The sequence below is a fragment of the Lissotriton vulgaris genome, unplaced genomic scaffold (assembly GCF_964263255.1).
Source record: "Lissotriton vulgaris unplaced genomic scaffold, aLisVul1.2 SCAFFOLD_2129, whole genome shotgun sequence".
Lineage (NCBI taxonomy): Eukaryota > Metazoa > Chordata > Amphibia > Caudata > Salamandridae > Lissotriton > Lissotriton vulgaris.
This window is the reverse complement of record NW_028255332.1, coordinates 366,498-389,148: the sequence shown is the minus strand read 5'-3', so window position 1 is coordinate 389,148 and position 22,651 is coordinate 366,498. Positions and strand designations below refer to the sequence as shown.

Below are 22,651 nucleotides of genomic sequence, written 5' to 3'. Positions count from 1 at the left end.
GATGGTTGCAAATGAAGAAAGAGAACTAATAGAGATAAAAATACCAGATCAAAAAGGAAAAGAAACCAAAGGAAAAGTGGAGGAGATCAAAGGTAAATAGGAGACAAGGAAAGTGAGAGGATTGGAAAACCGATCAAAAGGAAGAAGTAAGGGAGACAGAGAGATGGACAGGGGTAAAGAAAGATAGGTAACACATAAGTGAGATTGAAGGAAAACAGGACAAAAAAGAAATTAAAGACTGAAAAAGAGGAAATGAAGTTATACGAGACAGAAACAGCTAAAAAGAGAAAGTGCACGGAGCTTGAAGTAGTTGAAAAATGGAAGAAAGAGGAAACAAACTGTGGAGAGCAATAAAAAAGCAAAAGAGAAAATAGACAGAACCCTGAGAAGAGAAAGAAAAATAAAGAAAAATACACAGATGGCTTGTCAGGGTTTTACCTGGCACGTCGCTGAATCTACCGAAGTCCTCCATGCTACTCAGAACATATCAGTGATATATGGGATTGTACCGAATCAACACAGTTGACGGTCACCTGATAATTTACTGTCTCTACCTTAACCCTATAGGCCTTAACGAAACTCTGACTGTGTGAAACCTCAGTCTTTCAGTACTTCCAATCCAGCTGTTCTGAGACATCTCCACCTTTCATTATAGTCTAGTCAATCTCTGCTCACCATTTCTTGGAGGAAGCACATCATTTGTGTTTTACAGATGGTCAGTCACTCTTGGGCAACCCTAATGGGATATGGCAGGCTTGAGTAAGCTCCACGAGGCTTTGAGCATCTCCAATCCAGGTACTTGTAGTCACTTGTACCCCTCTGTATAGGAACACCCTGTGATAGGTCAATGCTCTGGGGGTTTATGCTGCAAAAAGCACTGGCGACTACATGTCTGGACACCCTTATCACATGGACTTTGGCAAAAAATGTTAATCCACCCACCTGGATGCTCGTTAATGGGAGATTAATAACAAAGGTTTTCGTGAGACCATAAAAATTCCGAGGCCACTCCACAAAGGATGCGGCCAATTTTCTTTCTCCGATTTTAACTAATTAGGCCGCACATGTAATTTAGCTGGAAGGCTCTGGCAACAGTCAGTAAGAAACTCTGCGTGGCCATCTTTGATGTTTTTGAAGTTTTTTTATTAACTGTGCGATTAATTAAAATCTTTACAGTAAAAAAATAAAAAGTACAGAAAACGGTTATTCTAAAATTTCTTTGCATTATTTAAAACAAACGATGTACGCCTGTACTGGTTAAAAGAATGGTATAGAAAGAAGTAGAGTAGAGAGAGAGTCTTAGTTCCATTTGATTGGCCTTTCCCAGCGTTGAAGCGTAGGAATGAGTCTTTGCTTTCTTTCATAGGGGGACGTGCAGGTGGCACTATCAATGATGCTACGTGACAGGTACACTTCAACTCTGATCCGTTACATTGGGGGTGCCCTTCCCTGATGATAAAATGTTATCGTTATAGGTTTTTAGTGCTTGTCTGATTTGGTGAACAAATTTGGCCAATCTCGCTAGTGTCATAGTAGTAGTGGTTGACAAGCACAGGGCTGATGCTTCCGAGCAGGTTGTTATACTCCGATTAAGGCAGATCGGGCGCAGCAGTCGCCGGCGTTCGTTCATGAAATGAGGGCAGCAGCAGAGAAGGTGCAGCCAGGATTCTCTTTTGTACGCACATGATGTATTTCTGCAGTTTGGTTGAAAAGAGTACAGGGAAAATCACCAGTCTAACTGGCTCCAATTTGTTTTTGACATAATTACACCACGAAACTCGAATAATTTTAAATAGGAATGTGGTAAAAATGTAACTAAATGAAATGAATGTGCTTTTGTAAAGCGCCCTGATGCCTATTGACACAAGTTCGAGAGATAGAGCAAGGGATCTATCATGTGTTTTGTTTGAAGAATGGCCTTCTTTCTCTTTTCGTGGAAAAATGGGGATTGTCCAAAAGGTGTATGGGGTATCATAACTTCTCAACATCACAAAATAAAATAGGGGGTCCATTCAGAGTTCTCCTGTTATGTGATTGGGATAGATGCAGGGTTCCCCATACTTTCTGTAGGCCCAGGACTGTGGTTAAAAGGGGCGTGGCTTGTCCCACTCAGGTCCTTTATAGGGCAAAAGAAGAAGTTTCCTGCCCTGTCATTGGGGTGGAAGAAGAACTCTCCAATCCTTTTCCTGGCTGGTATACTTTCGTACAAGGTTGCCAATGCTTTGTATTACAATTCACCCATTAAGAAAAACATTATCCCACTTTATCCCTCTCTAAACCCTTCCGGGCTGCTTGACCAGCCCAGCATCATTCCATATATTGTAATGGATGGCTTAATTAGTGGCCACTCCTGCATTGATTCAAGTTCTGGTTTACTGGGAAACTGTCCAGAATTCACCCATTAGCAATGAGAAAGAAGTTAAGCACAGAAAATCCAAGTATTGTATTGTAATTATATTCTTTTATCTCCTTTCTTTTCATGTTTTAGGAATATGGGCTGAAGCACAACAAATCCCAAGAGCTGAGTCCCTGCATTCCAGAAGTAAGTGCCTGGCTGTGCGCTGCGCTATGCATGCATTCGCGATTGTCAAAAGCAGAAGGACTGTTGACTGGTTTACCAGTCTTAGATTCTGTACACAGGAAATGAGATAATCTACTACAGTTTATCCTACCGACAGAAGTGTCAGTTATTCAATTTTAACCGGTACCAGACTGCCATAAACTGCTGGATGCCCCGCCTCACAACATTCGCAGTCCCCGCCTCAATTAGAGGTTTTGAAAACTGAGTTTTCATCAACAGGTTCTTACCTGGCTCTGCCCTCGGAACCTCATTGGTGGTGGACCACCCACCACAGCGCCACCACCTCAGTTTCTCCTTCCGACAGAAGGGTCAGTTATTTAATTTTAACCGGTACCAGACTGCCATAAACTGCCGGATGCCACGCCTCACAGCATTCGCAGTCCCCCACCTCAATTAGAGGTTTGGAAAACTGAGTTTTCATCACAATTTCTTACCTGGCTCTGCCCTAGGAAACTCATTGGTGGTGGACCACCCAACACAGCGCCACCACCTCAGAGTCGGAGGGCTGCCCTGATTGTGGATACAATTCTTGTGCCTTCATTCCTATTTGCAGTTGCCATGTATGGAATGACGGTTGCAAACAGGGAAAATTTCAAGCACTCACACATGCAGAGCAAGGTAAAGTTATATCAGTGTCAGTGCTTTTTGGAGCTTTAGACACAAATATTCACTTTTGGAGCGTTTTTCTGAAAATCAATGGTAGTCAGCCATCATTACATTTTTGTGCCTCTGCCATTCCGGTGATAGCAGTCTTGGTCATTGATCTGTGTCAAACCTATGGACATCTCCAAGTATGGCAGATAGTTTCTCAAATTCATTATGGTGCCATAAATCTTTTAGTCGAATGACTTGCACATTTGGGGGCCACTCACTTATGAATCACAGTTGACTATCCTGTAATAGTAATTACATTTCCCAGTTGTGGCACTCAGAATCTTACTTAAGGCAATGCCTAAAACCAGGGGCCAAACCGGCATAGCCCTTCATACCTCGAGGTTGACATACATTCCTGTGTTTTGTGCTTCCATGCTTGTGAGTTCATAGAGCTTCCATATTTTCACAAGGACTTTGTGGCTTCTGGAGAGGTAGACCTCACTTCAAATCCCAGAATATCAAATTAGTCCCTACTCAACATAGGTAGCTCTCCTCCTGATGCATTTGCCAGATCTTACTAATCAACCATTTCACGAGGGCTATCATTTAATCAAAGGTTGAGGCATTGGCTTAGATTGATATCAAATGTGTCATTTTTTAATAGCTGGTGTAGAGCAGTAGAGATTAAAAAAAATGAGAATGGGGCAGATGAAGCATCATGTAACATTGCCAGAGATGGTCAATCAATCAATCAATCAATCATTTGTAGAGCACACTACTCACCTCTGAGGGTCTCAAGGCGCTAAGGGAGGGTGGGGGGAGTGCTGGTACTGCTCGAACATCCAGGTCTTGAAAAGTCTTCTGAAGGTCAGCAGGTACTGGGTCTGTCGCAGGTGTATGGGGAGGGTGTTCCATGTCTTGGCGGCAAGGTGGGAGAATGATCTACCGCCGGTGGTCGTTCGGTGGATGTGTGGAACGGTGGCAAGGGCGAGGTCAGCGGAGAGAAGCTGATGGTTCGGGGTGTAGAAGGTAAGTCGTTTGTTGAGATATGCTGGTCCGACATTGTGGCGTGCTTTGTGAGCATGGGTGAGGTGTTTGAAGGTGATCCTCTTGTTGATGGGGAGCCGGTGCAGGTCCCTCAGGTGGGCAGTGATGTGGCTGTGGCGGGGGATGTCAAGGATGAGGCGTGCAGAGGCGTTCTGTATGCGTTGAAGTCTTTTCTGAAGTTAGGGTTTGGTTCCCACGTAGAGGGCATTGCCGTAGTCCAGCCTGCTGCTGACGAGGGCCTGGGTGACCGTCCTTCTGGTTCTGGTGGAGATCCATCTGTAGATCTTGCAAAGCATGCGGAGGGTGTTGAAGCAGGAGGAGGAGACGGCGTTGACTTGCTGGGTCATAGATGGTGATGAGTACAGGATGAAACCCAGGTTGCGTGCGTGGTCGGTGGGTGTCGGTCCAGCTCCCAGCGCTGCTGGCCACCAGGAGTCGTCCCAGGCTGATGGGGTGGAGCCGAGGATGAGGACCTCCGTCTTGTCTGAGTTCAGTTTCAGGCAGCTGTTCAGTGACGGCCTTCATTCCTTCATGGAGGTTGGTTCTGGCGGTGGTGAGGTCCTTGGTGAGGGAGAGGATCAGCTGGGTGTCGTCGGTGTATGACATGATGTGGAGGTCATGTGATCAGACGATGTTGGCGAGCGGTGCCATGTAGACGTTAAAAAGGGTCAGGTTGAGGGATGATCCTTAGGGTATGCCGCAGGTGGTCATGGTTAAGGGTGAGCGCTCGCGGATTTCGCGGATTTTTGGTAAATCCGCAATCCGCGAACTCCCTCGAATTTACCGGAAATCCGCGAAATCCGCGAGCGGCGGATTTGGGGGGCAAAAGTTCAAGCCTGTTGAACTTGTAACTATTTAAGGATGGTGCCGGCAAGCTGCCAGCGCCATCCTAAAATAGTTACTAAATTAGCTTCATCAGGAAGCACTAATAGATAAGCAATCGAGCACCTGCTCTATTTTATCTATTAGTGCTTCCTGTTACAGGATGATGGACACTGACAGGCAGCTCCCTCAAGGGACCCATGCGCTCTTCGGTGTGATGGCAAAGTTAATCAGCCCCCCCCCCCAAAATGTGAGTTTTGTCGAGGTGTGCGTTCTCCCCATATCTATCGTCGAAAACTAGCTTTGATGCTTGATGGAGACCTTTGCATTATTGACTTTCACGAGCTCAATCCCTGTGCAGTTCCTGTGACCACGAGCTTCTCTGATCCGTGCCTGTCCTTTTATGCACACAAGAGGCATGTGAACTCGCATATAAGCCCGTCCGTTTGGCCCCTCCCCACACACTAGTGGTGTGCACCGTCTTTGCGCCCTTTACCCACTTGATGGACAGCTCATTTGAGGGACCCCGGCGCTCTTTGGTGTGATGCCAAAGTTAATCAGCCCCCCCCAAAATGTTTGTTTTGTCGAGGCTGGGTAGGTGTGCGTTCTCCCCATATCTATTGTCGAAAATTAGCTTTGATGCTTGATGGAGGCCTTTGCATAATTGACTTTCACGAGCTCAATCCCTGTGCAGTTCCTGTGACCACGAGCTTCTCTGATCGGTGCCTGTCCTTTTATGCACACAAGAGGCATGTGAACTCGCATATAAGCCTCGCCCGTTTGGCCCTGCCCCTCACACTAGCGATGTGCACCGTTTTCCCGCCTGGCCTTTACCCACACAATCTGCAAAATCCGCGAATCCGCAAATTTGTGGATTGTGCGGATCGCGAATTCGCAAATTCGCAAATTCGCGAATTGCGAATTCGCAAAATTCACCCATGCCTCCGATCGGAATGGAGGGAGGCAGACTCTCTGGGTTGTGCCGGTGACAAAGGAGCTGAACCAGCCCAGGGCTTTGTCATGGATCCCCACGTCGTGGAGGCGTGTTCATAGGGTGTGGTGGCAGACGATGTCGAAGGCGGCTGATAGGTCCAGGAGGATGAGTACCCTGTTTTGCCGTTGTCCAGCAGGGTCCTGATGTCATCGGTGGCGGCGATGAGGGCGGTTTCGGAGCTGTGGTTGCTGCGGAATCCAGAGTGGGACGAGTCCAGGGTGTTCTTCTCCTCAAGGAAGTGGATCAGTTGCCTGTTGACAATCTTCTCAATGACTTTCGCCGGGAACGGGAGCAGGGAGTTGGGCTGGAAGTTCTTGAGGTCCTTTGGATCTGCCTTGTGTTTCTTGAGTAGGTCGTTGATCTTGGCGTGTTTCGAGCTCTCCGGGAAGGTGGCGGTCTCGAAGGAGTTGTTGAGGATCTTCCGGTGGGGTGCAATGATGGGGCATGCTTTGTTAAAGATGTGGTGGGGCAGGGGTCGGATGGGGACCCGGAGTGGATGGTGTTCATGATTTTGATGGTGTTGTCTTCGTTGACGTGGTTCCAGGAGAGCAGGAGGCTGGTGTGGCTAGGGGCCGTGAATTTGAGGTGTCAGCGGCTGTCGGGGGGGGGGGGGGGTCTGGGTTTTGAACCTGTGGTGGATGTCTGTGATCTTGCGGTGAAAGAAGTTGGCTAGGGAGTCGCAGAGGTCTTGTGATGGTGGGATGTTGTTGGAGCGGGGATTGGGGAGTTCCTTCATGATGTTGAAGAGCTCTTTGCTGTTGTGCGTGTTGTTGATGCATTGCATGTCAGGAGTTGAAAGGGCAGTGTTATTGGGGAGTAGGAGAAGGAATATGCATGTAGGAAGAAGACCAGGGGGAACTGCAATAGGATTAGCACAGGAAAGAGAAGGAAGAACAGACTGATAAAAGGGCTAACTACCTTAGTGACGGAAAAGCAAGGAAACTAGACGGAGACTGAACAAAGGAAGCTCAAATTATATCAATTCAAGAGGTGAAGTAAGTTGCTAGATCAGCAGTTTAGACAGGGGAAAGAAAAAAGGCAAGAAAAAAGGTGTTCGCGGAGTAAAGGAAAATGGAAGTTAAGCTAAGTTGATAACTCAGGAACGAGTTGTTAGTAATATTGTTATTTAAAAGAATGTAGATCAGGGTGATTGGAAAGAGTGAAGAGGACTGGTGTGTGTTATTGATAGGAGCATGAGACTTCTTCTAAATATTTTCTGCTCAGTGGTCCACAGTTAGAGAAGTTTTGATGGTAGGAGTAACCTATAGATGGAGATCTTTATAAGAAGGAGTGGCAGGAGACAGAAGGGTAAAGCATGTCCAATGTAGGGTGCATGGCCAAGACAAAAGCTGAGGCAGCTGATTAGGAAGGCAAGGCCAAAAGAATTTGATGGGAAGGAGATAAGAAATTATGGAAATGGCTAGTGTTGAAGTCACAGAAGTGCAAGATCATGGCACAGGAAAGACAATGGAAGACCATACATAACAGAAGATGGAAGAAACAAGGAAAAGATAGAAGGAAATGGTCATCCAAAGAATAGGATGAAAGGAGACCATTATGTTGAAAACAGTTGATAGAAGATAAAATTAAGATATGTGTGGTGGATATAAACTTGGGGGAAGATAATTTACAAACAGAAACAGAAAGCATGACTGAGAAAAAAAAGTATCTTGAGTGATGTGCAAATTGAGGTTGATGTCAGCAAGAAGAAAGAAATAGGAGAAAGAGGAAGAAATTATAGTGAACATTTTCTCTAAAGAAGAGGAAGGGTCAAATAGATGGTACACAACCAACAAATTAAAGGGTATATGGTTTTGGAAAGTAGAGGAAATTAAATATAAACAATGTGACAGGAAGGCAAGGAAGTGTAAGAGTCGAAGAAGAATGATAGAGGATCCCCAATGACATCACCAGTATCTAATGAATCAGGCGCATGCTAAATGCAAATTCAGAAATAAATACAGCAACATGGGCACTAGTGGTATAGATCAAAACGTGCAGACACTCAACATGAATGCATCCCTGGGTAGGGCACACCATAGGTTCTCCAAATGATGACTCCGCTAGTAGTATCCTTGAGATATTGTATTTAATTTTGATGATGCTTAAAACTCTTGATTCCTTATGATATTAGATGCATATCAAAGGTTCATGTACTCAATTCTTTCATATTTCATCATTTTTTCACAAACATATGTCAAATCCTGAATGCTCCGATGCATTTCGGGCTGACCGCCCTTTATCCAGGAGCTCTAAAACATAAGGATATAGCAATCAACAGCACAACATAATATGGTGGTTTATCAGATACACAGCAGTACTAATAAATGATGTAACATGCATTCTGATATGTCCCCCTGCGCTGTGAATAGTGTTGTGTGGTAAACGCGGTGCGAAATCGGGTGAAAAAACAAACGGCTGGAAACACTTACAGAGTCATGCGCTCCGGCTTGTGAAAGGCAAGAGCTAGAAACTAAGGTGATATCGGTTAGAGTTCCTGTAAGCCACAAAGGCGTGCGAAACCCAAAATTCCTTCATTTGGAGAACCTATGGGTGCCCTACCCAGGGATGCATTCATGTTGAGTGTCTGCACGTTTTGATCAGTTACCATTGACGTGTATAGGCGGACACGTCACCTGAAGGAGCACCCTACCTACTTGAACAATTTTCTTTTTCAGAATCAAAAACTTTTATCTATTAAGTCTCAAATTAAGCTGTGCAACCCCCCCCCCCCCCCACCCCTTCCACGATATTCACTAGTGGTATAGAGCATTACCATGTTTCTGAAATACGGGAAAATTCAAGACTGAGTCTTGAGAAAGATTGAGAATTATTTATTTCATTTATTGAGAAACAAATAAGCTGTCCAGTAGGCTGTGAACAGAGCAGGAGAAGGAGAAGTGATTGGGGGATATATCAAATTTGACAGACAACTGGGCCAAGGTGGTTGAGGTGGAGAGTTGAAGCAGAACGTTTGAAGACTTAGGGGCTTATTTACAGGCCTCTTGCGCCACTTTTACGTCACTTTTAACATGGGAACAGTGACGCAAAAGTGGCGCAAGGGACTTGCAAATCTGCCCCTTATTGTTTTACATATCATCATCCATCTATTTATCTTGCATCTTTCATGGTTGACAAATCAGCTTCAGTGATTTCTTCTGGATTTTAAGTAGGTTGGAATTGTAAGCATTAGCCGAGTCACAGTAGCCAATAAGGTACTTCAAGCATGTCTTATAAAAACTAGGCCTCTACAAGGCAGCCAGCTAGGTGAGGATTACTCATGTGAGTACCAGAAGGGACAATACCCTGCCCCAGCAGGCTCCATGGGGCATATTACCGAGCAATAGCGATAATTATCGCTATTGCTTGGTTAGAGACAAAAATTTACCGCTGAGCTGCGGCGATTTTTATCGCAGATAGACCTTGGTATTACCAAGGTTTATCGCAAATGCGATAAAAATCGGCTGCAATGCATGAATATCACTGAAAAGTCAGTGATATTCATGCATTACCGAGCTAATGCTCTTAGCCATGTTATCCACCTCCCATTGGAAAACATGGATAAGAACTGCTCAGGGCAGGTGTTAGCTTTTGGAGATATTCGCGCTTAGCGCGAATATCTCCAAAATTGGTAATAGGAAATAGCGATGTTAGCGACTGTTTCCAGTCGCTAACATCTTGGCACGCCCACTTTGCATGTCATTAGTGATAAATATCACTGACATGCAAAGTGGGGCCCAAGATGGCCGCTATCTCCTACTAGCTGTCGCTAACTGGTGTCAGCGACAGCTAGGTAATAGGAAATAATTTTATCTCCACTTTCTTGGCTTTTAAAGCCAAAAAAGCGGAGATAAACCCCCTTGATAATATGCCCCCAGGTTCTTCAGAAATTGGTATATGTAATTTTCTGTACTGGATCTGGGGACATGAGATTGTTAATACATGTTGAAATCTGGGAAAATTGTGTTGACTATAATTAAAACAATGCTGGGAAGATATAAGTAGCTTGACATTCAGGACTTCCACTCTCTCTGCTATATTTTCCATGACCCTGCATTGGAATTCATTAAAATTATATTAACAAATATTGATATATTCTTGAATATGTTTTCTTGTGAAAACGAAAAAAAAACTCTGGGAACGAAGAGGAACCAATCGAGTTCATTTCTGGACATGTTGTTTCATCATCCACTGATATTTCACATTTTCAGAGTAACATTCATGGATCTGCTTGCTAGTTTACAACATATTTCTTTGTATGTTTCCATAAAACACAATGTTCCTGACAAAAGATTAATTTTACAAAATGTGGAAAGTGCACCGACTTTTGAAATACCTCCTAAAGAAAGATGCAGTTTAGGAGCTGAATGGCAGAACTATGATGTATACATGTTTTACAGATAGTTTAGTCCCTCAATTTGGATAAAGCTCATTTTACTCTCCAACACCATATTAGGGGAAGAGCTGTCATTCCCTTTCAAGCAATAGAATGAAACAATGATTCATTCCAAAGATGCAGAATTGTGAAAATAGCGAAATTTCCAAATCATGTACTCAAGTTCGGGTGGTGTAAGACTTTTAAGAAGTCCCTGCATTTTACAGTTTACGAAGATTATAACGTTTTGTTGGTTAAGTTCACCTTTGCAAAGTTTTCCTATGCTTTGTGAAATATCTTTCACTCTAATCATACTCGGCCAAAATTGAGGGGCAGATTTACAATAACTGGTGCATCCCTGCGTATCAGCAGGGATGTGCCAGTTATTGTGCGCCGCAGCTCCGCCACCCTGGATGTGCCGCATTTATAATACGGCGCACCAGGGGGCAAAGACGGCACAGATGCGTCACGCATCTGTGCCGTAAAATGGGCGCTTTGCTGGAGTTGCGTCGCAAGTGGCTGCAGCTCTGGGGGCTCTAGCTCCACAATACTGCGTCAATCCTTACGCCTGCTTCAAACAGGCGCAGGGTTTTGACGCAGCATGGGCCCAAAAGTGACTGAGTGAAATCTTGCAGATTTCACTCAGCTGCTTTTGGTAGGCGTTCCTGTGCCAGAAAGCCCCCCCCCCACCCCCGCGATGGAACGCCTCCTTCTGGCGCAGGGCTTTACAACGTGACACATCTGGGAGATGCCTCACGTTGTAAATACACTGCACCATGGCGCATCTTTTGCGCTGCCGCTGTGTCGCAAAAGTGATGCAACAGCGGCGTAAAAGAGGCGCAAAGGGCTTGTAAATCTGCCCCTGAGAACTTAACTTATGCAGGCATTTTGTCTGAAATTTTACTTTTTTCAGAGTTTTTGTCTGCAAACAACGAAGGTATGCAGTATTTATCTCTGCAAGTTTATCTTTTATTAATTAAATTGAGGGGTATGAGAAATCACTTAATTTTTATACAAAGTTTCATAAAAGTCCATTAAAATGTTGCAAAATTATGCTTTTTAAGTATAATGTGATTTACAGTTATGGACATGATGTTTTCACATAAGCATGTACTTAGCATACAAACACCTCAAGCAAAAGAACAGCAAGAGACTGGTTTGAGGAGACACTGTCTCTTGGTAGGACATTTTTTGTACATACAAGCTTCCTGGATGCAAAAATTGCATGATGCAAATTTTGGAAAAATTTAGCAATTTCACTGCCGTAATTAACACTTCTCTCATTCCTACATAAACTTTTGTGAATGTTCTGATTTTCATGCAAATGTGGGGCAAGGTTTTTACAAATTGAACAACTCTGAACACTACTACCGAGTACCAAATTCACATTAATAAATTAAGCTAAAGACAATTGTGAAAATGTGCAAATGTTTCAAATTATTAATCCATAGAAGGAAAATGCATACACATTTTGAAAGCACAAGGGGGCATATTACCAAGCCTGGCGAAATGATATTATCACCGCTTTAGCGGCCGTTTTCGGCCGCTAAGCGGCGATAATTACATCGCCCATTTAGCAAGCTGTCGCTAACTGATGTTAGCGACAGCTTTGAGGCGATAGCGAGCGGTTTGGGGCCTGCTTTGCATGTCAGCGATAATTATCGCTAATGACATGCAAAGTGGGCATACCCAAACTATTAGCGACTGAAAACAGTCGCTAACATCGCTTTCGCCTATTAGCAAGGCAGGCGTAGCAATGGAAATATTTGGCTAAGCGCAAATATCTCCAAAAACTAACGCCTGCTCAGACCAGTTCTTAGCCATTATATCCAATGAGAGGTGGATATAATGGCTAAGACCTGTTAGCGATAATGCGTGAATATCGCTGTATTCTCAGCAATATTCATGGATTTCGCCACTATCGCAGGGAATTTTATCGCTTTTGAGATAAACGTTGCAAATAGCACGTTATCTCAGCGATAAAATCCAGCAATGCTTGGCAAAAGAAAAATTGTCGCTAAGCCTATTTAGTGATAAATACCGCTAGTTGTTGGTAATATGCCAGAGGGTGCCCAGTTCATCTTTGCACCTTCAGACCACCTTTTAATAACTCAGCAGTAAACAGTACACCCTCCTCCTTCATATTCATTGCTTAACCTGAACCATGTGGTACCGGAGCAAAAACGTACTAAAAAATTGTGGTCTATATTGAGCAAAGACCAACATTCTGATCACTGTACACAAAGGGGCCATTATACCACTCACTGAATTTAGAAATATGTATTTCTACTTTTGATAAAGAGGCAATCTTTCATATGTAGACTTAGGATTGGGCGCAGGCCAAATTTCTCCTCATATAATAAACATAATATTTGTGGAAATTATATGAATTTATGTGTTATGCAATTGCCCTTTTCTACTATCTCCCATAAACATTTTTAAGAAGGCACGCAAGATACTAGCGGGAGCCTCACTCGAGCAGAAAATGTCTCAGCCACAGTACACATCAGTTTCACAGTTTTCAGAAGACATTTTCCTCTCAAACTAACATTCTATAAAAATTATAAGATCTACAAAAAGATAACGCAAAATAAAAAATCTTATTCAAATTAAATTATACAGGATTATGACTTTGTAATAGTAATTTCATGCAGGCCTAGCTATGATCGTGCTGACCATGAGCACGCTCCACAGTGGGACACAATAACCAATAGGGGTCCTGGATGACCCCTGTGTGGCTCCATGCTTTAGTTTTGGGGACCCTGTGGTCCAACAAATGAATGCAGGATGTGTAATGGCCAAACATCTATTATTGACTAGGACAATTCTCTGTGCCTACAGCACGTTTGTAGCCAATTCGTAGCTCATTTTATTAGGGCCTGGGCAAACGCACATGTCTGGGATGAGCGCCCCTGCATTTTCCACAATTTAATGTGTTCAGCGGCAGCCGGCGTGGGCAAGCACAATGGGGCAGGGCGATAGCAGCCAGGGCGGGAGGGGGGAAGTCGACAGACAAAGGAATAGGTAAAATCAAATAAATAAATAAAACATTATTCCGTCGTCTTTCAACTCCACCCCCACCACCCTGCCCCGCTCCACCTCCCCACAGTGCTTTCCTGCACCGGCCACAACTGCATGTGTCCTAGTTACAGAAGTGATGCTGATGACTTCAGTCCCACCAGCGCATAGCACAAAATTTAGCCAAACATCAAAGCATCTCAACAGAAAATTAAAACACCTTGTATAGTTTTGTGAGCAGATTTCTCATGTTGGAAGTAGTTGTGAAGATAACCTGAACCTTTTATTGGACCATGAAACATCGTAATTAAAAAACACAAAAAAGCAGAAGGTGGGAATTGTATCACTTGGTGGGACCTATCTCTTTGTATCTTCTAGACCATGAAACATGGTAGCAGAAGCTGGGAAGTGCATCACTTTGTGGAACCTAACTCTCTCTTTTTATCTTCTAGACGCAATTGACGACAGACATCATGAGCTACATTGACGAGAAGTCATATGGTGTTCAGCTGAACGGCTGGCGATCCTTGGCGGCATTCTCTTTCCTAATCCTCGAACTGGCTTTATAAAATCTGGAAGCAAGAATGTGAGAACAACAGAAACAGCCTGGGGTCGGGGAGGGGGAAGAATGTTTGCAAATATATGGTCTCAAACTAAAAAAAACTGGTTTTCCGCCAAGTTCCTAAACCGAAACCTAGAACTGGACGCACCTTGTTCAGAGTTACCAAGAGACAATATGAAGCGGGAGGGCATGCAAGCATAGGCTGTGTCTTGGAGCGGAGTAAATTGCGAGTTTATTTTTTTCCCCATGGAGGACACCTTAATTTCTGAGAAAGACCCATAACTGTGATGGAGACAGTGCGACAGGAGGTAGGAATGAGTGCTTTTGGCATCTCAAAGTGCTGAACCTCAACGCAAGCCTCAAGAAACTCTGAGGTGGATGGAAGAGTGTTAAGAAGGTGAATAAGAGGTGCATCTCGCTACCTTGGCTCCAGGACTGCCTTGAAGGAGCTGAGGAAACAGTTTTATGAAATTGTTCTTAAAAATCTACGTGTGCTCAACACTGTTTGGCAACCATTTGTGGTCTCTTGTTCGGATTCCTCATCTTCATTAGAGCAAGAGAGTGAAGAAGAGGAAGGTGGCACCGCCCCCTCTGACAGCCATTGGGCCATCTCCACTGGTGCAATCTACGGTCAAAAGTGTAGTTCATTTTTCAGGGGAGCTAACGGCCTTTTCAGCGTCTGTCTCAAAGACTTGCTATGACTTTGAAAATACACAAAACCTAACAAGGGGATAGCTGAAGAAAGAAGAAAATATTGCTTTGTTTGAATTATATTCCTTTCTATTCCTTTCATTGTTTAATTGAACTTAAAGGAAATAAGCAAGACAGCGTGAAATTGTTCAAATATTCTGATTGTCCTTTTCTGAATTTTCTTCCAGCAATTTTTATTTTTTTTGGTTATCATTCGCCTCCACAAACCGTGTTGCTAGTCTGGTACCCCTCATTTCACGGTCTATATGTATATATATATTTAGCCTATATATACATATATGGGTATACACATAGTCATATCTCGTGCGTTATTCTTCCTTTCCCTACTTCTTTTTTTAAAGAACAAAATAAGAAAAAACTAATGTATTACTGTAAAGTTTATTTTTTTTAATGATGTCTATAAACTAGAAAAACATAAAACAGATGAAAAAAGAAAACCTCAATTTACTGGGCCTGTTCGTCAGTGTTGATGAGGAAAAGGGCATACTCTTAGGAAAAATGAGTGAATAAATGATACAACAAGCTGTGACGTCTTTGTTTTATGTGCTTCCTACTAGGATGAAGGAATATGGTGTTTCTGCTGAATAGTCACCAGTTATTGCATCCAGTTATTAATGGGTTCAACTTCCAGAGGTGGTGTCTTAGCCACCAACTCCTTGATAAGGGTAGAACTCCTTTTTTATTAGAAGAGGGAATATAATGGCCTGTAACTTTGCCATCCCTCCACACTTTTCTAATATATTCACTAAGCTATTTTAAAATGTTTTGCCTACTATGAACTTTTATGCACAGATTGATGAAGATCATTTGGTTAATAGAGTCAAAACATTAAAATGGGACATCTAAGATTATGTTGCTACACAGAAAACAAAGAAAGTCAACTCAATAAAAAAATATGAGCGGATATTCATTCTAAAATTAAAAACTTCAAAAGCCATGACCCTGGACCCTCTTTCCCAAAGGATCTGGAAAGTGTTAGGCTCTGAGTTGTACCCTCTGCTAAGACAGCTATGTGATCAATCCTGGGTAGTGGGATGGCCCCCTCCTGCTGGAAGCAAGCAGTTGTAACCCCTTTACTAAAAAAAACGTCGCTTGACCCAGCCTGTCTTAAAAATTACCATCTATCTCACTCCTTCCATACCCGGTGAAGATCATTGAGCGTCTTGTAAGCAGGGCACTCTCCGAGTTTCCGGAGGTAAATAATTTACTGGATGGCATGCAATTCGGCTTCCACCCAGGGAATGGGACAGAGACTGCCTTGCTGACTGTGTTGGACGATCTTCGTCTGCGTGCGGACATGGGTCATTCTGCTATACTGATCTTGTTGCACCTTTGCGCCGCATTCAACACCGTCAATCACAAGGTTCTCCTGGAACGATTGGAAGGAGTGGGGGTAGTGGGCCTTGGCTCAGAAGTGGCTGCATTCCTATCGGACTGACAGATGTCAGGCTGTGGCCCTCCCCCTTTTCAGTCTAAGTTCACCAAGATACATTATGGTGTACCGCAGCGCTCTGCCCTATTCTATTTAATGCCTATATGTGCCCCTTGGTGGATGTTATTAAATCCCACGGCATAGACCTGGTTAATTATGCGGATGACACCCAGCTAATTCTCTCCTTGGAGGGAGAACAGTCATCCACGGTTGGAAAACTTCGATATCTGTATGCAGAGCGTGGTATACTGGCTGAGAAACAACTCCCTGCAATTTTACGCAGATCAAACAGAGCTCCTTTATATTGCAGGTTTGAGAGTGTCTTATTCTCTCCCAGCCGACTTTTGGCCAATTCCTACCAATCCTCCGCTGGCACCTTCTAAGTCGGTTCGCAATTTGGGAATCTGTTTTAATGAGTAGTTGACTTTAAAAAATCAAGTCAATAAGACCGTTGGGAGCTGTTTGTCCCTTATCAGGGCCCACAAGAAAATTCTCCCTATGCTCCCCTTACATACTCGTGCACTGGTAGTAAGGAATGCCACCATGAGTAGGTTAGATTACTGCAATGCCTTGCTGCTGGAGTCCCCAAAATATTTTACTCGGAGACTGCAGAGAATCTAGAATGCAGCGGCCAAGCTGGCCTTGATGAGACCTTGTCAGTCCTCCCCCTCTCAGGACCTTGTGGACCTTCATTGGCTCCTAATTCTGCAGAGCGTTCACTTCAAATCCCTCTGTGTTTTGTTCAAGGCACTGCGTGGTCTAGGGCCAATACCATTGCAGAATAAATTCAGCTGGGTTGCTCCCACTCGTTGTCTTAGGTCATCCTCAGGTAATTGAGTTAAAGTACCAAGGGCCTCATTTATGAGAAATGACGCATCGCTGCGTGAAAGCAGCGAAGCGTCACTTCTCAGTGCGCACTCCTTGCGCCATTCCTGATGCGTCATATTTAATGTATGACGCATCATGTCGCAAGGAGTTACAGATACGTCAGTATTTCTGACGTATCTGTAAGCGCAAAAGTGACGCATTGCTGGAGTGTGTCACAAAAGTGACGCAACCCCAGCAATGCGTCCTTTCACATGGGGCAAGCCCCATGTGAAAGGGCCTGTGTCAGTCTTATGCCTGCTGTGAGGCAGGCGCAAGAATTTGATGCAACAGCGTCCTTAAAGTGACGCAGTGAAATCTCATAGCGTCACTTTTACGACCCTTCCTTGCGTCAATACGCCCCCCCTTGCATACACTATACCTGGCGCAGGTATAATGTGGCACAGGGGTTTACAAAGTGACGCATCTACCTAGATGTGTCACTTTGTAAATATGGCGCAACAAGGCGCATTTTTTACGCCACTGGTGCGTCACAAAAAGTGACGCACCGGCAGCGTAAAAGTGACGCACAGCCTCATAAATGAGGCCCCTAGGGTTAGAAGAGTTAAACTGGAGGGGCTAGCTTTCAGTGTTGCGTCTCTCAGCTCAAGGATACCCGGCGGGTTGCAGTGCGCTCTACAAATATTCTTTACATTACATGAAATGCCCCAGTGATAGTAGATGTGAAATTCGGCCCTTTCAGTGTATGGAAAGCCTTGGTGATTTTTCCATCTGTCACTATAAAGTGATTTATAGAATTACAAGATCAATAGTAACTCTGCCGATCTGAGGGGTTTAACACGGACACTTCACCCGGTCTAGGCAGGTTAAGACTCCTGGTGAAAAATGTATAAAAAATGAAGAATTAGCGGGAAGAATCAAGACAAGAATTACCCAAATGCTCTGTACTTCAACATGGGAAACCGCCTTTACAACGAAAGCTGAAACCCAAAATGCCTTTGCCACACAGGTTTTACCATGTTTGCGTCTTTAGCATGCAGGATTTAATAACAATGTATGCCTTTACAATTAATTTTGTTGTAAAGGCATGAATGTTAAAGTCATATGTGTGGTAAAAGTTGAACATGTACATGTAAGTGTTTTGCAGGCAAGTATTAGGTGTCTTGTATACTTGTATATCTATATCTATATATATATATATATATATATATATATATATATATATATATATATATATATATATATATATATATATATATATATATATATATATATATATATATATATATATATATATATATATATATATATATATATACACACGCAGAAGCAGCTTCTCAAGGGAGTGCAGTGGGAGGTGGGGCGGGGCAGGGGAAGGGCAGGGTGGGGGGTAGTAAACTCTGGCCGAAGGGAAATCATTAAATAAATAAATGAATACAAAGAATTACATTGCGCGTGCTGCATCACCATTTGCTATACCCCTATACCCATGACCAAATGTGAACATAAAACAATGGCATATGTTTAAATACTGCACTTCCTAAGAATGGAATGCTAGGTGGTAGAATTAACCAATTCTGACTGACTGTCAAGAAGTGCACCAAAAATCTGGAATATATTTTTGTAATTAATCTTCAAAAATGTGGTGTTTCTCCTTTTCTTTCTCACATTGCAATATGCTAATTGTGTAGATGTGTCGTGGTTTTTACTCTCCAGGCTGATCTGGGTGTAAGGACACCTGGCCTGTACCTCATCACCTTGAAAAGCTCTGGAATAAATCTGTCTGAAGATTGCTCGTAAGCATGAAATGCACATTAACGGATGAATGCTCAGACTGTACTAAATATTTATAAAAAAATGGTATAGTTGGGACCATGTCTTCTACACGCCTGATTCAGGCTATTTGCATAAGCAGTATTTTGAGGACCATGTGTACAATAATGGCAGAGGAGATTTGCAGGGTTGCCTAATAAGCAGCCTGTGTTAGGGAGCAGATGGAGTGTGCTGCTGGAATCTCTAAAAAGACCAGGCGTGGCTTTGATTGCAATAGCTTTTTTTGGTTACACAGTCTAATGGAAGAGGTGAAGTCAAGAAATGACTGAAATAAGTCACACAAAAATTCAGTTTAGGTTTAACACAGTTTAGGATACATTTGTACTTCAGGACAATATAAAAACAAAGCAAATCTTAATGGAGATATGACTCTCATGGGACATGGGTTGCATTTTAGACTCCATGACACTTTGTGAAGGATGTTACAGATGGATGATCATATCCGATTTTTTTAATATCTGCTGTTTTAAATGGTTGTTTAGGGGGCAGGTTGTTGACTGTTAGAGTGTACAAATACTGAAGCTAGCATCTTTATGGCTGAGATACCCGCCACCCCCTCTCAACACAATCCCCAAAGGAGGGAAACCGGAAACAGTTCTTGAAGTTTTTGGAAGAGGGAGGGAGTGACCCTCCCCGGCCGTATTTATTAAAACAAAAAATTAAAACATTAAACAGTTTCATATTAATGTACAATTTCATTAGCACATTGCGATGTTTGGCTAACCTTAACAGATTCTCTAATACAGAGGTTCTCCTAGCCGAACTAACAACCTACAAAACATTTTCTTGAAATATTGAAATTGTACATCCTAACGTTTAAGGGCCAACGGCAAGGTCGTAACCGGTGTCAAGATCCCTAACCAGAAATACCCCCCCCCACTTGGGAGGGGCGACAGCACTGAGGCGTACCTCAAGTGCAACTACCAATTTCCCTTGACTTGACGGGGGCCCCAATAAACTCGACGCCACTTAAAGGTCGTTCGAGGACTCGTGTGAGTATCTAGAAGGTAGCGTAGACCTCCCCCCAAACCCCACACAACTTACCACATCTGCCGACGCAGACGTCACTGGCCCCGGGAAATTCCCCAGGAGGGGGCTGTAACCCCTCCTACACAGGAAGGGGCCTTGACCGCCTTTCCTTTCCTTCCGGCGGCCCATCCTTAGAAGGGACCGCCTCCCCGTTGAGGGGCCAAAGGCCACCTCTCCCGAGCGCTCCCATCCGTGTTGGGTGACGCCCACTCATAGGGATCTTCCAATTACTGCTCACCGATCATGACCTTACCGCCCGACCAAAATAAATACGACAATGCTAACTAAACAAACAATACATTGGCCACTATGACCAAAATAAGCATGCTTATAAATGGACACTAAAAACCGAATATCTTTAATCACAAAACATACATAAAATCGACCAACTTTATTACACACTCAATATCAACACGATAATACCACAACCTGTAAACGAAATAGAATTATTGATCCATTTTATTACAAACAACTGGCTGTCTTCAGGGGCTGGTGGGTGGGTCAAAATTGGCTCTTCGTTCCGTCTCGAGCTCACGTGCAGCGAGGGGGTGCAGCTTCAGAGCACAGGAACAAGAGGATGTCTTCTGGTCTTGCGTCCCTTTTTATCCGTCTTCAGGGCGGGCGTAAACCCGCCCCTGCCTGCCCCGAGGGCGTGGCCAGCCGCGTCAGTGTCTAGGCCAGCCCACTCTAGGGCGGGAAAGAGCGCGCTCCGGCTACGCAGCTTCGGGCATACCAGCCGAGACGCGCCTCCCGCCCAAAATGGCTTCCCGGGGGGATCGAGGTACTCTGCCATACGTTCGGGGGGACCGAGTGGTCGCCCCTTTCCATATGGCTGAGATACCCGCCACCCCCTCTCAACACAATCCCCAAAGGAGGGAAACCGGAAACAGTTCTTGAAGTTTTTGGAAGAGGGAGGGAGTGACCCTCCCCGGCCGTATTTATTAAAACAAAAAATTAAAACATTAAACAGTTTCATATTAATGTACAATTTCATTAGCACATTGCGATGTTTGGCTAACCTTAACAGATTCTCTAATACAGAGGTTCTCCTAGCCGAACTAACAACCTACAAAACATTTTCTTGAAATATTGAAATTGTACATCCTAACGTTTAAGGGCCAACGGCAAGGTCGTAACCGGTGTCAAGATCCCTAACCAGAAATACCCCCCCCCCACTTGGGAGGGGCGACAGCACTGAGGCGTACCTCAAGTGCAACTACCAATTTCCCTTGACTTGACGGGGGCCCCAATAAACTCGACGCCACTTAAAGGTCGTTCGAGGACTCGTGTGAGTATCTAGAAGGTAGCGTAGACCTCCCCCCAAACCCCACACAACTTACCACATCTGCCGTCGCAGACGTCACTGGCCCCGGGAAATTCCCCAGGAGGGGGCTGTAACCCCTCCTACACAGGAAGGGGCCTTGACCGTCTTTCCTTTCCTTCCGGCGGCCCATCCTTAGAAGGGACCGCCTCCCCGTTGAGGGGCCAAAGGCCACCTCTCCCGAGCGCTCCCATCCGTGTTGGGTGACGCCCACTCATAGGGATCTTCCAATTACTGCTCACCGATCATGACCTTACCGCCACAGGCCGGATAGTTGACCGGCTATCCGGACCCCCCAAAAAACTCCTACCTAAAGGTCATGCTTTAACGTTTTTTAACCATGCTAAGAAGTCTCCTATGAGTAACTCATTCCCCACCCGAGACAAATGCACACCATCCCCCGAATACATACTGTCATCATTAATACAGCCATGCGGAATAGAATGCAATGTCCCGGAACGGAACAACCTACTCACTTTGTTATTAAGCTTTCTAACAGACTGATTCAAAGCAGGAATAGAAATAGCCCCCCGCCACACCTTTCGTGGGATCATATGGGACCACGCAATTGTGCACCCCGGAACTCTCCTCGCCAACCAACTTACAGTGGAAAGCATTGCCTCCAGGAGAAGTCGTCTACCGGTGGTGACCAAATCATTGCCCCCTAAATGTACTATGACTATAGACGGCGGTGACCTCGTCCGCCCTAACAAATCCTCAAAATATGCTTGAAACTGGTCAATACAGAGACCGCCTCTTCCGTAGAAGGACACCCTGTACCCGTATTCCCCAGCTACGTGAATCATGTCACCTGCTTTGAATACGTCCGCGGCACGCCTCACGTATGAGTGGCCCACGACCCACACCTCCTTTTCCACAGCCGGTGATGTCTGACCGCTGGCCCGGTGTTGGGTCGACTGCATAGTCCGCCCCGCCTCGTAGGCTTGCGCAACTGAAAACCAAACAAAAACAAGAGGCGTGAGTACATCATTACAGCTTTACAACATGTGCAACCGCACATACCTCTTATAACAATTGGAGGACCAACGCCCCACTCGTTTCACTTGTTCAACATTAAGACCCCTGGCTGTAGCTTCCGTAGCAGCCCCTATCCGAAAGGAATGGGTCCCAAACTCGCCCGGGTTCAAGCCCGCAGCGGCAATTGACATCGCAAGCACCCGCTGAAACTGAAATTTCGTCAGTGGGGTGGCGTCCGCGTGTCTCAACAAGGTCCCCCCCCATAGTGCCACCCTTCGTGCTAGGTAGTCTTCTAAACACTTTACCGGACACATGGAGGACCCGGGAATCCTGCGTATGATTATGCAGTCCCCCATCCCGTCTTGATCGGTCTTGGACCTGACAAAGGAGATAGTCATTGCCTCTCCTCTGATCTGAACGTGTTCTCGGCACAAACCCCCTGTCACATCCTGTTTGTTCCTTGCTACCAGTTCGCTTACCCGCATCGCCCCGTGAAATGCTAGCGTAAAAGCGGCTCGGAACAATACCG

General features: G+C 44.5%; 1 protein-coding gene across 1 annotated transcript in view; it reads left to right on the top strand.

Annotated features, from left to right (window-relative positions):
• LOC147659164 (GDNF family receptor alpha-2-like) overlaps positions 1-15,231 on the top strand; it is a 43,905-nt gene extending 28,674 nt beyond the window's left edge. Inside the window, exons 4-5 of the mRNA XM_086951926.1 lie at positions 2,489-2,542; positions 13,884-15,231. Of these exons, the coding sequence (XP_086808052.1) occupies positions 2,489-2,542; positions 13,884-14,000 (171 nt within the window). The 3' untranslated portion in view covers positions 14,001-15,231. The remainder of the gene's footprint in view (positions 1-2,488; positions 2,543-13,883) is intronic.
• The last annotated feature ends 7,420 nt before the right edge of the window (positions 15,232-22,651 follow it).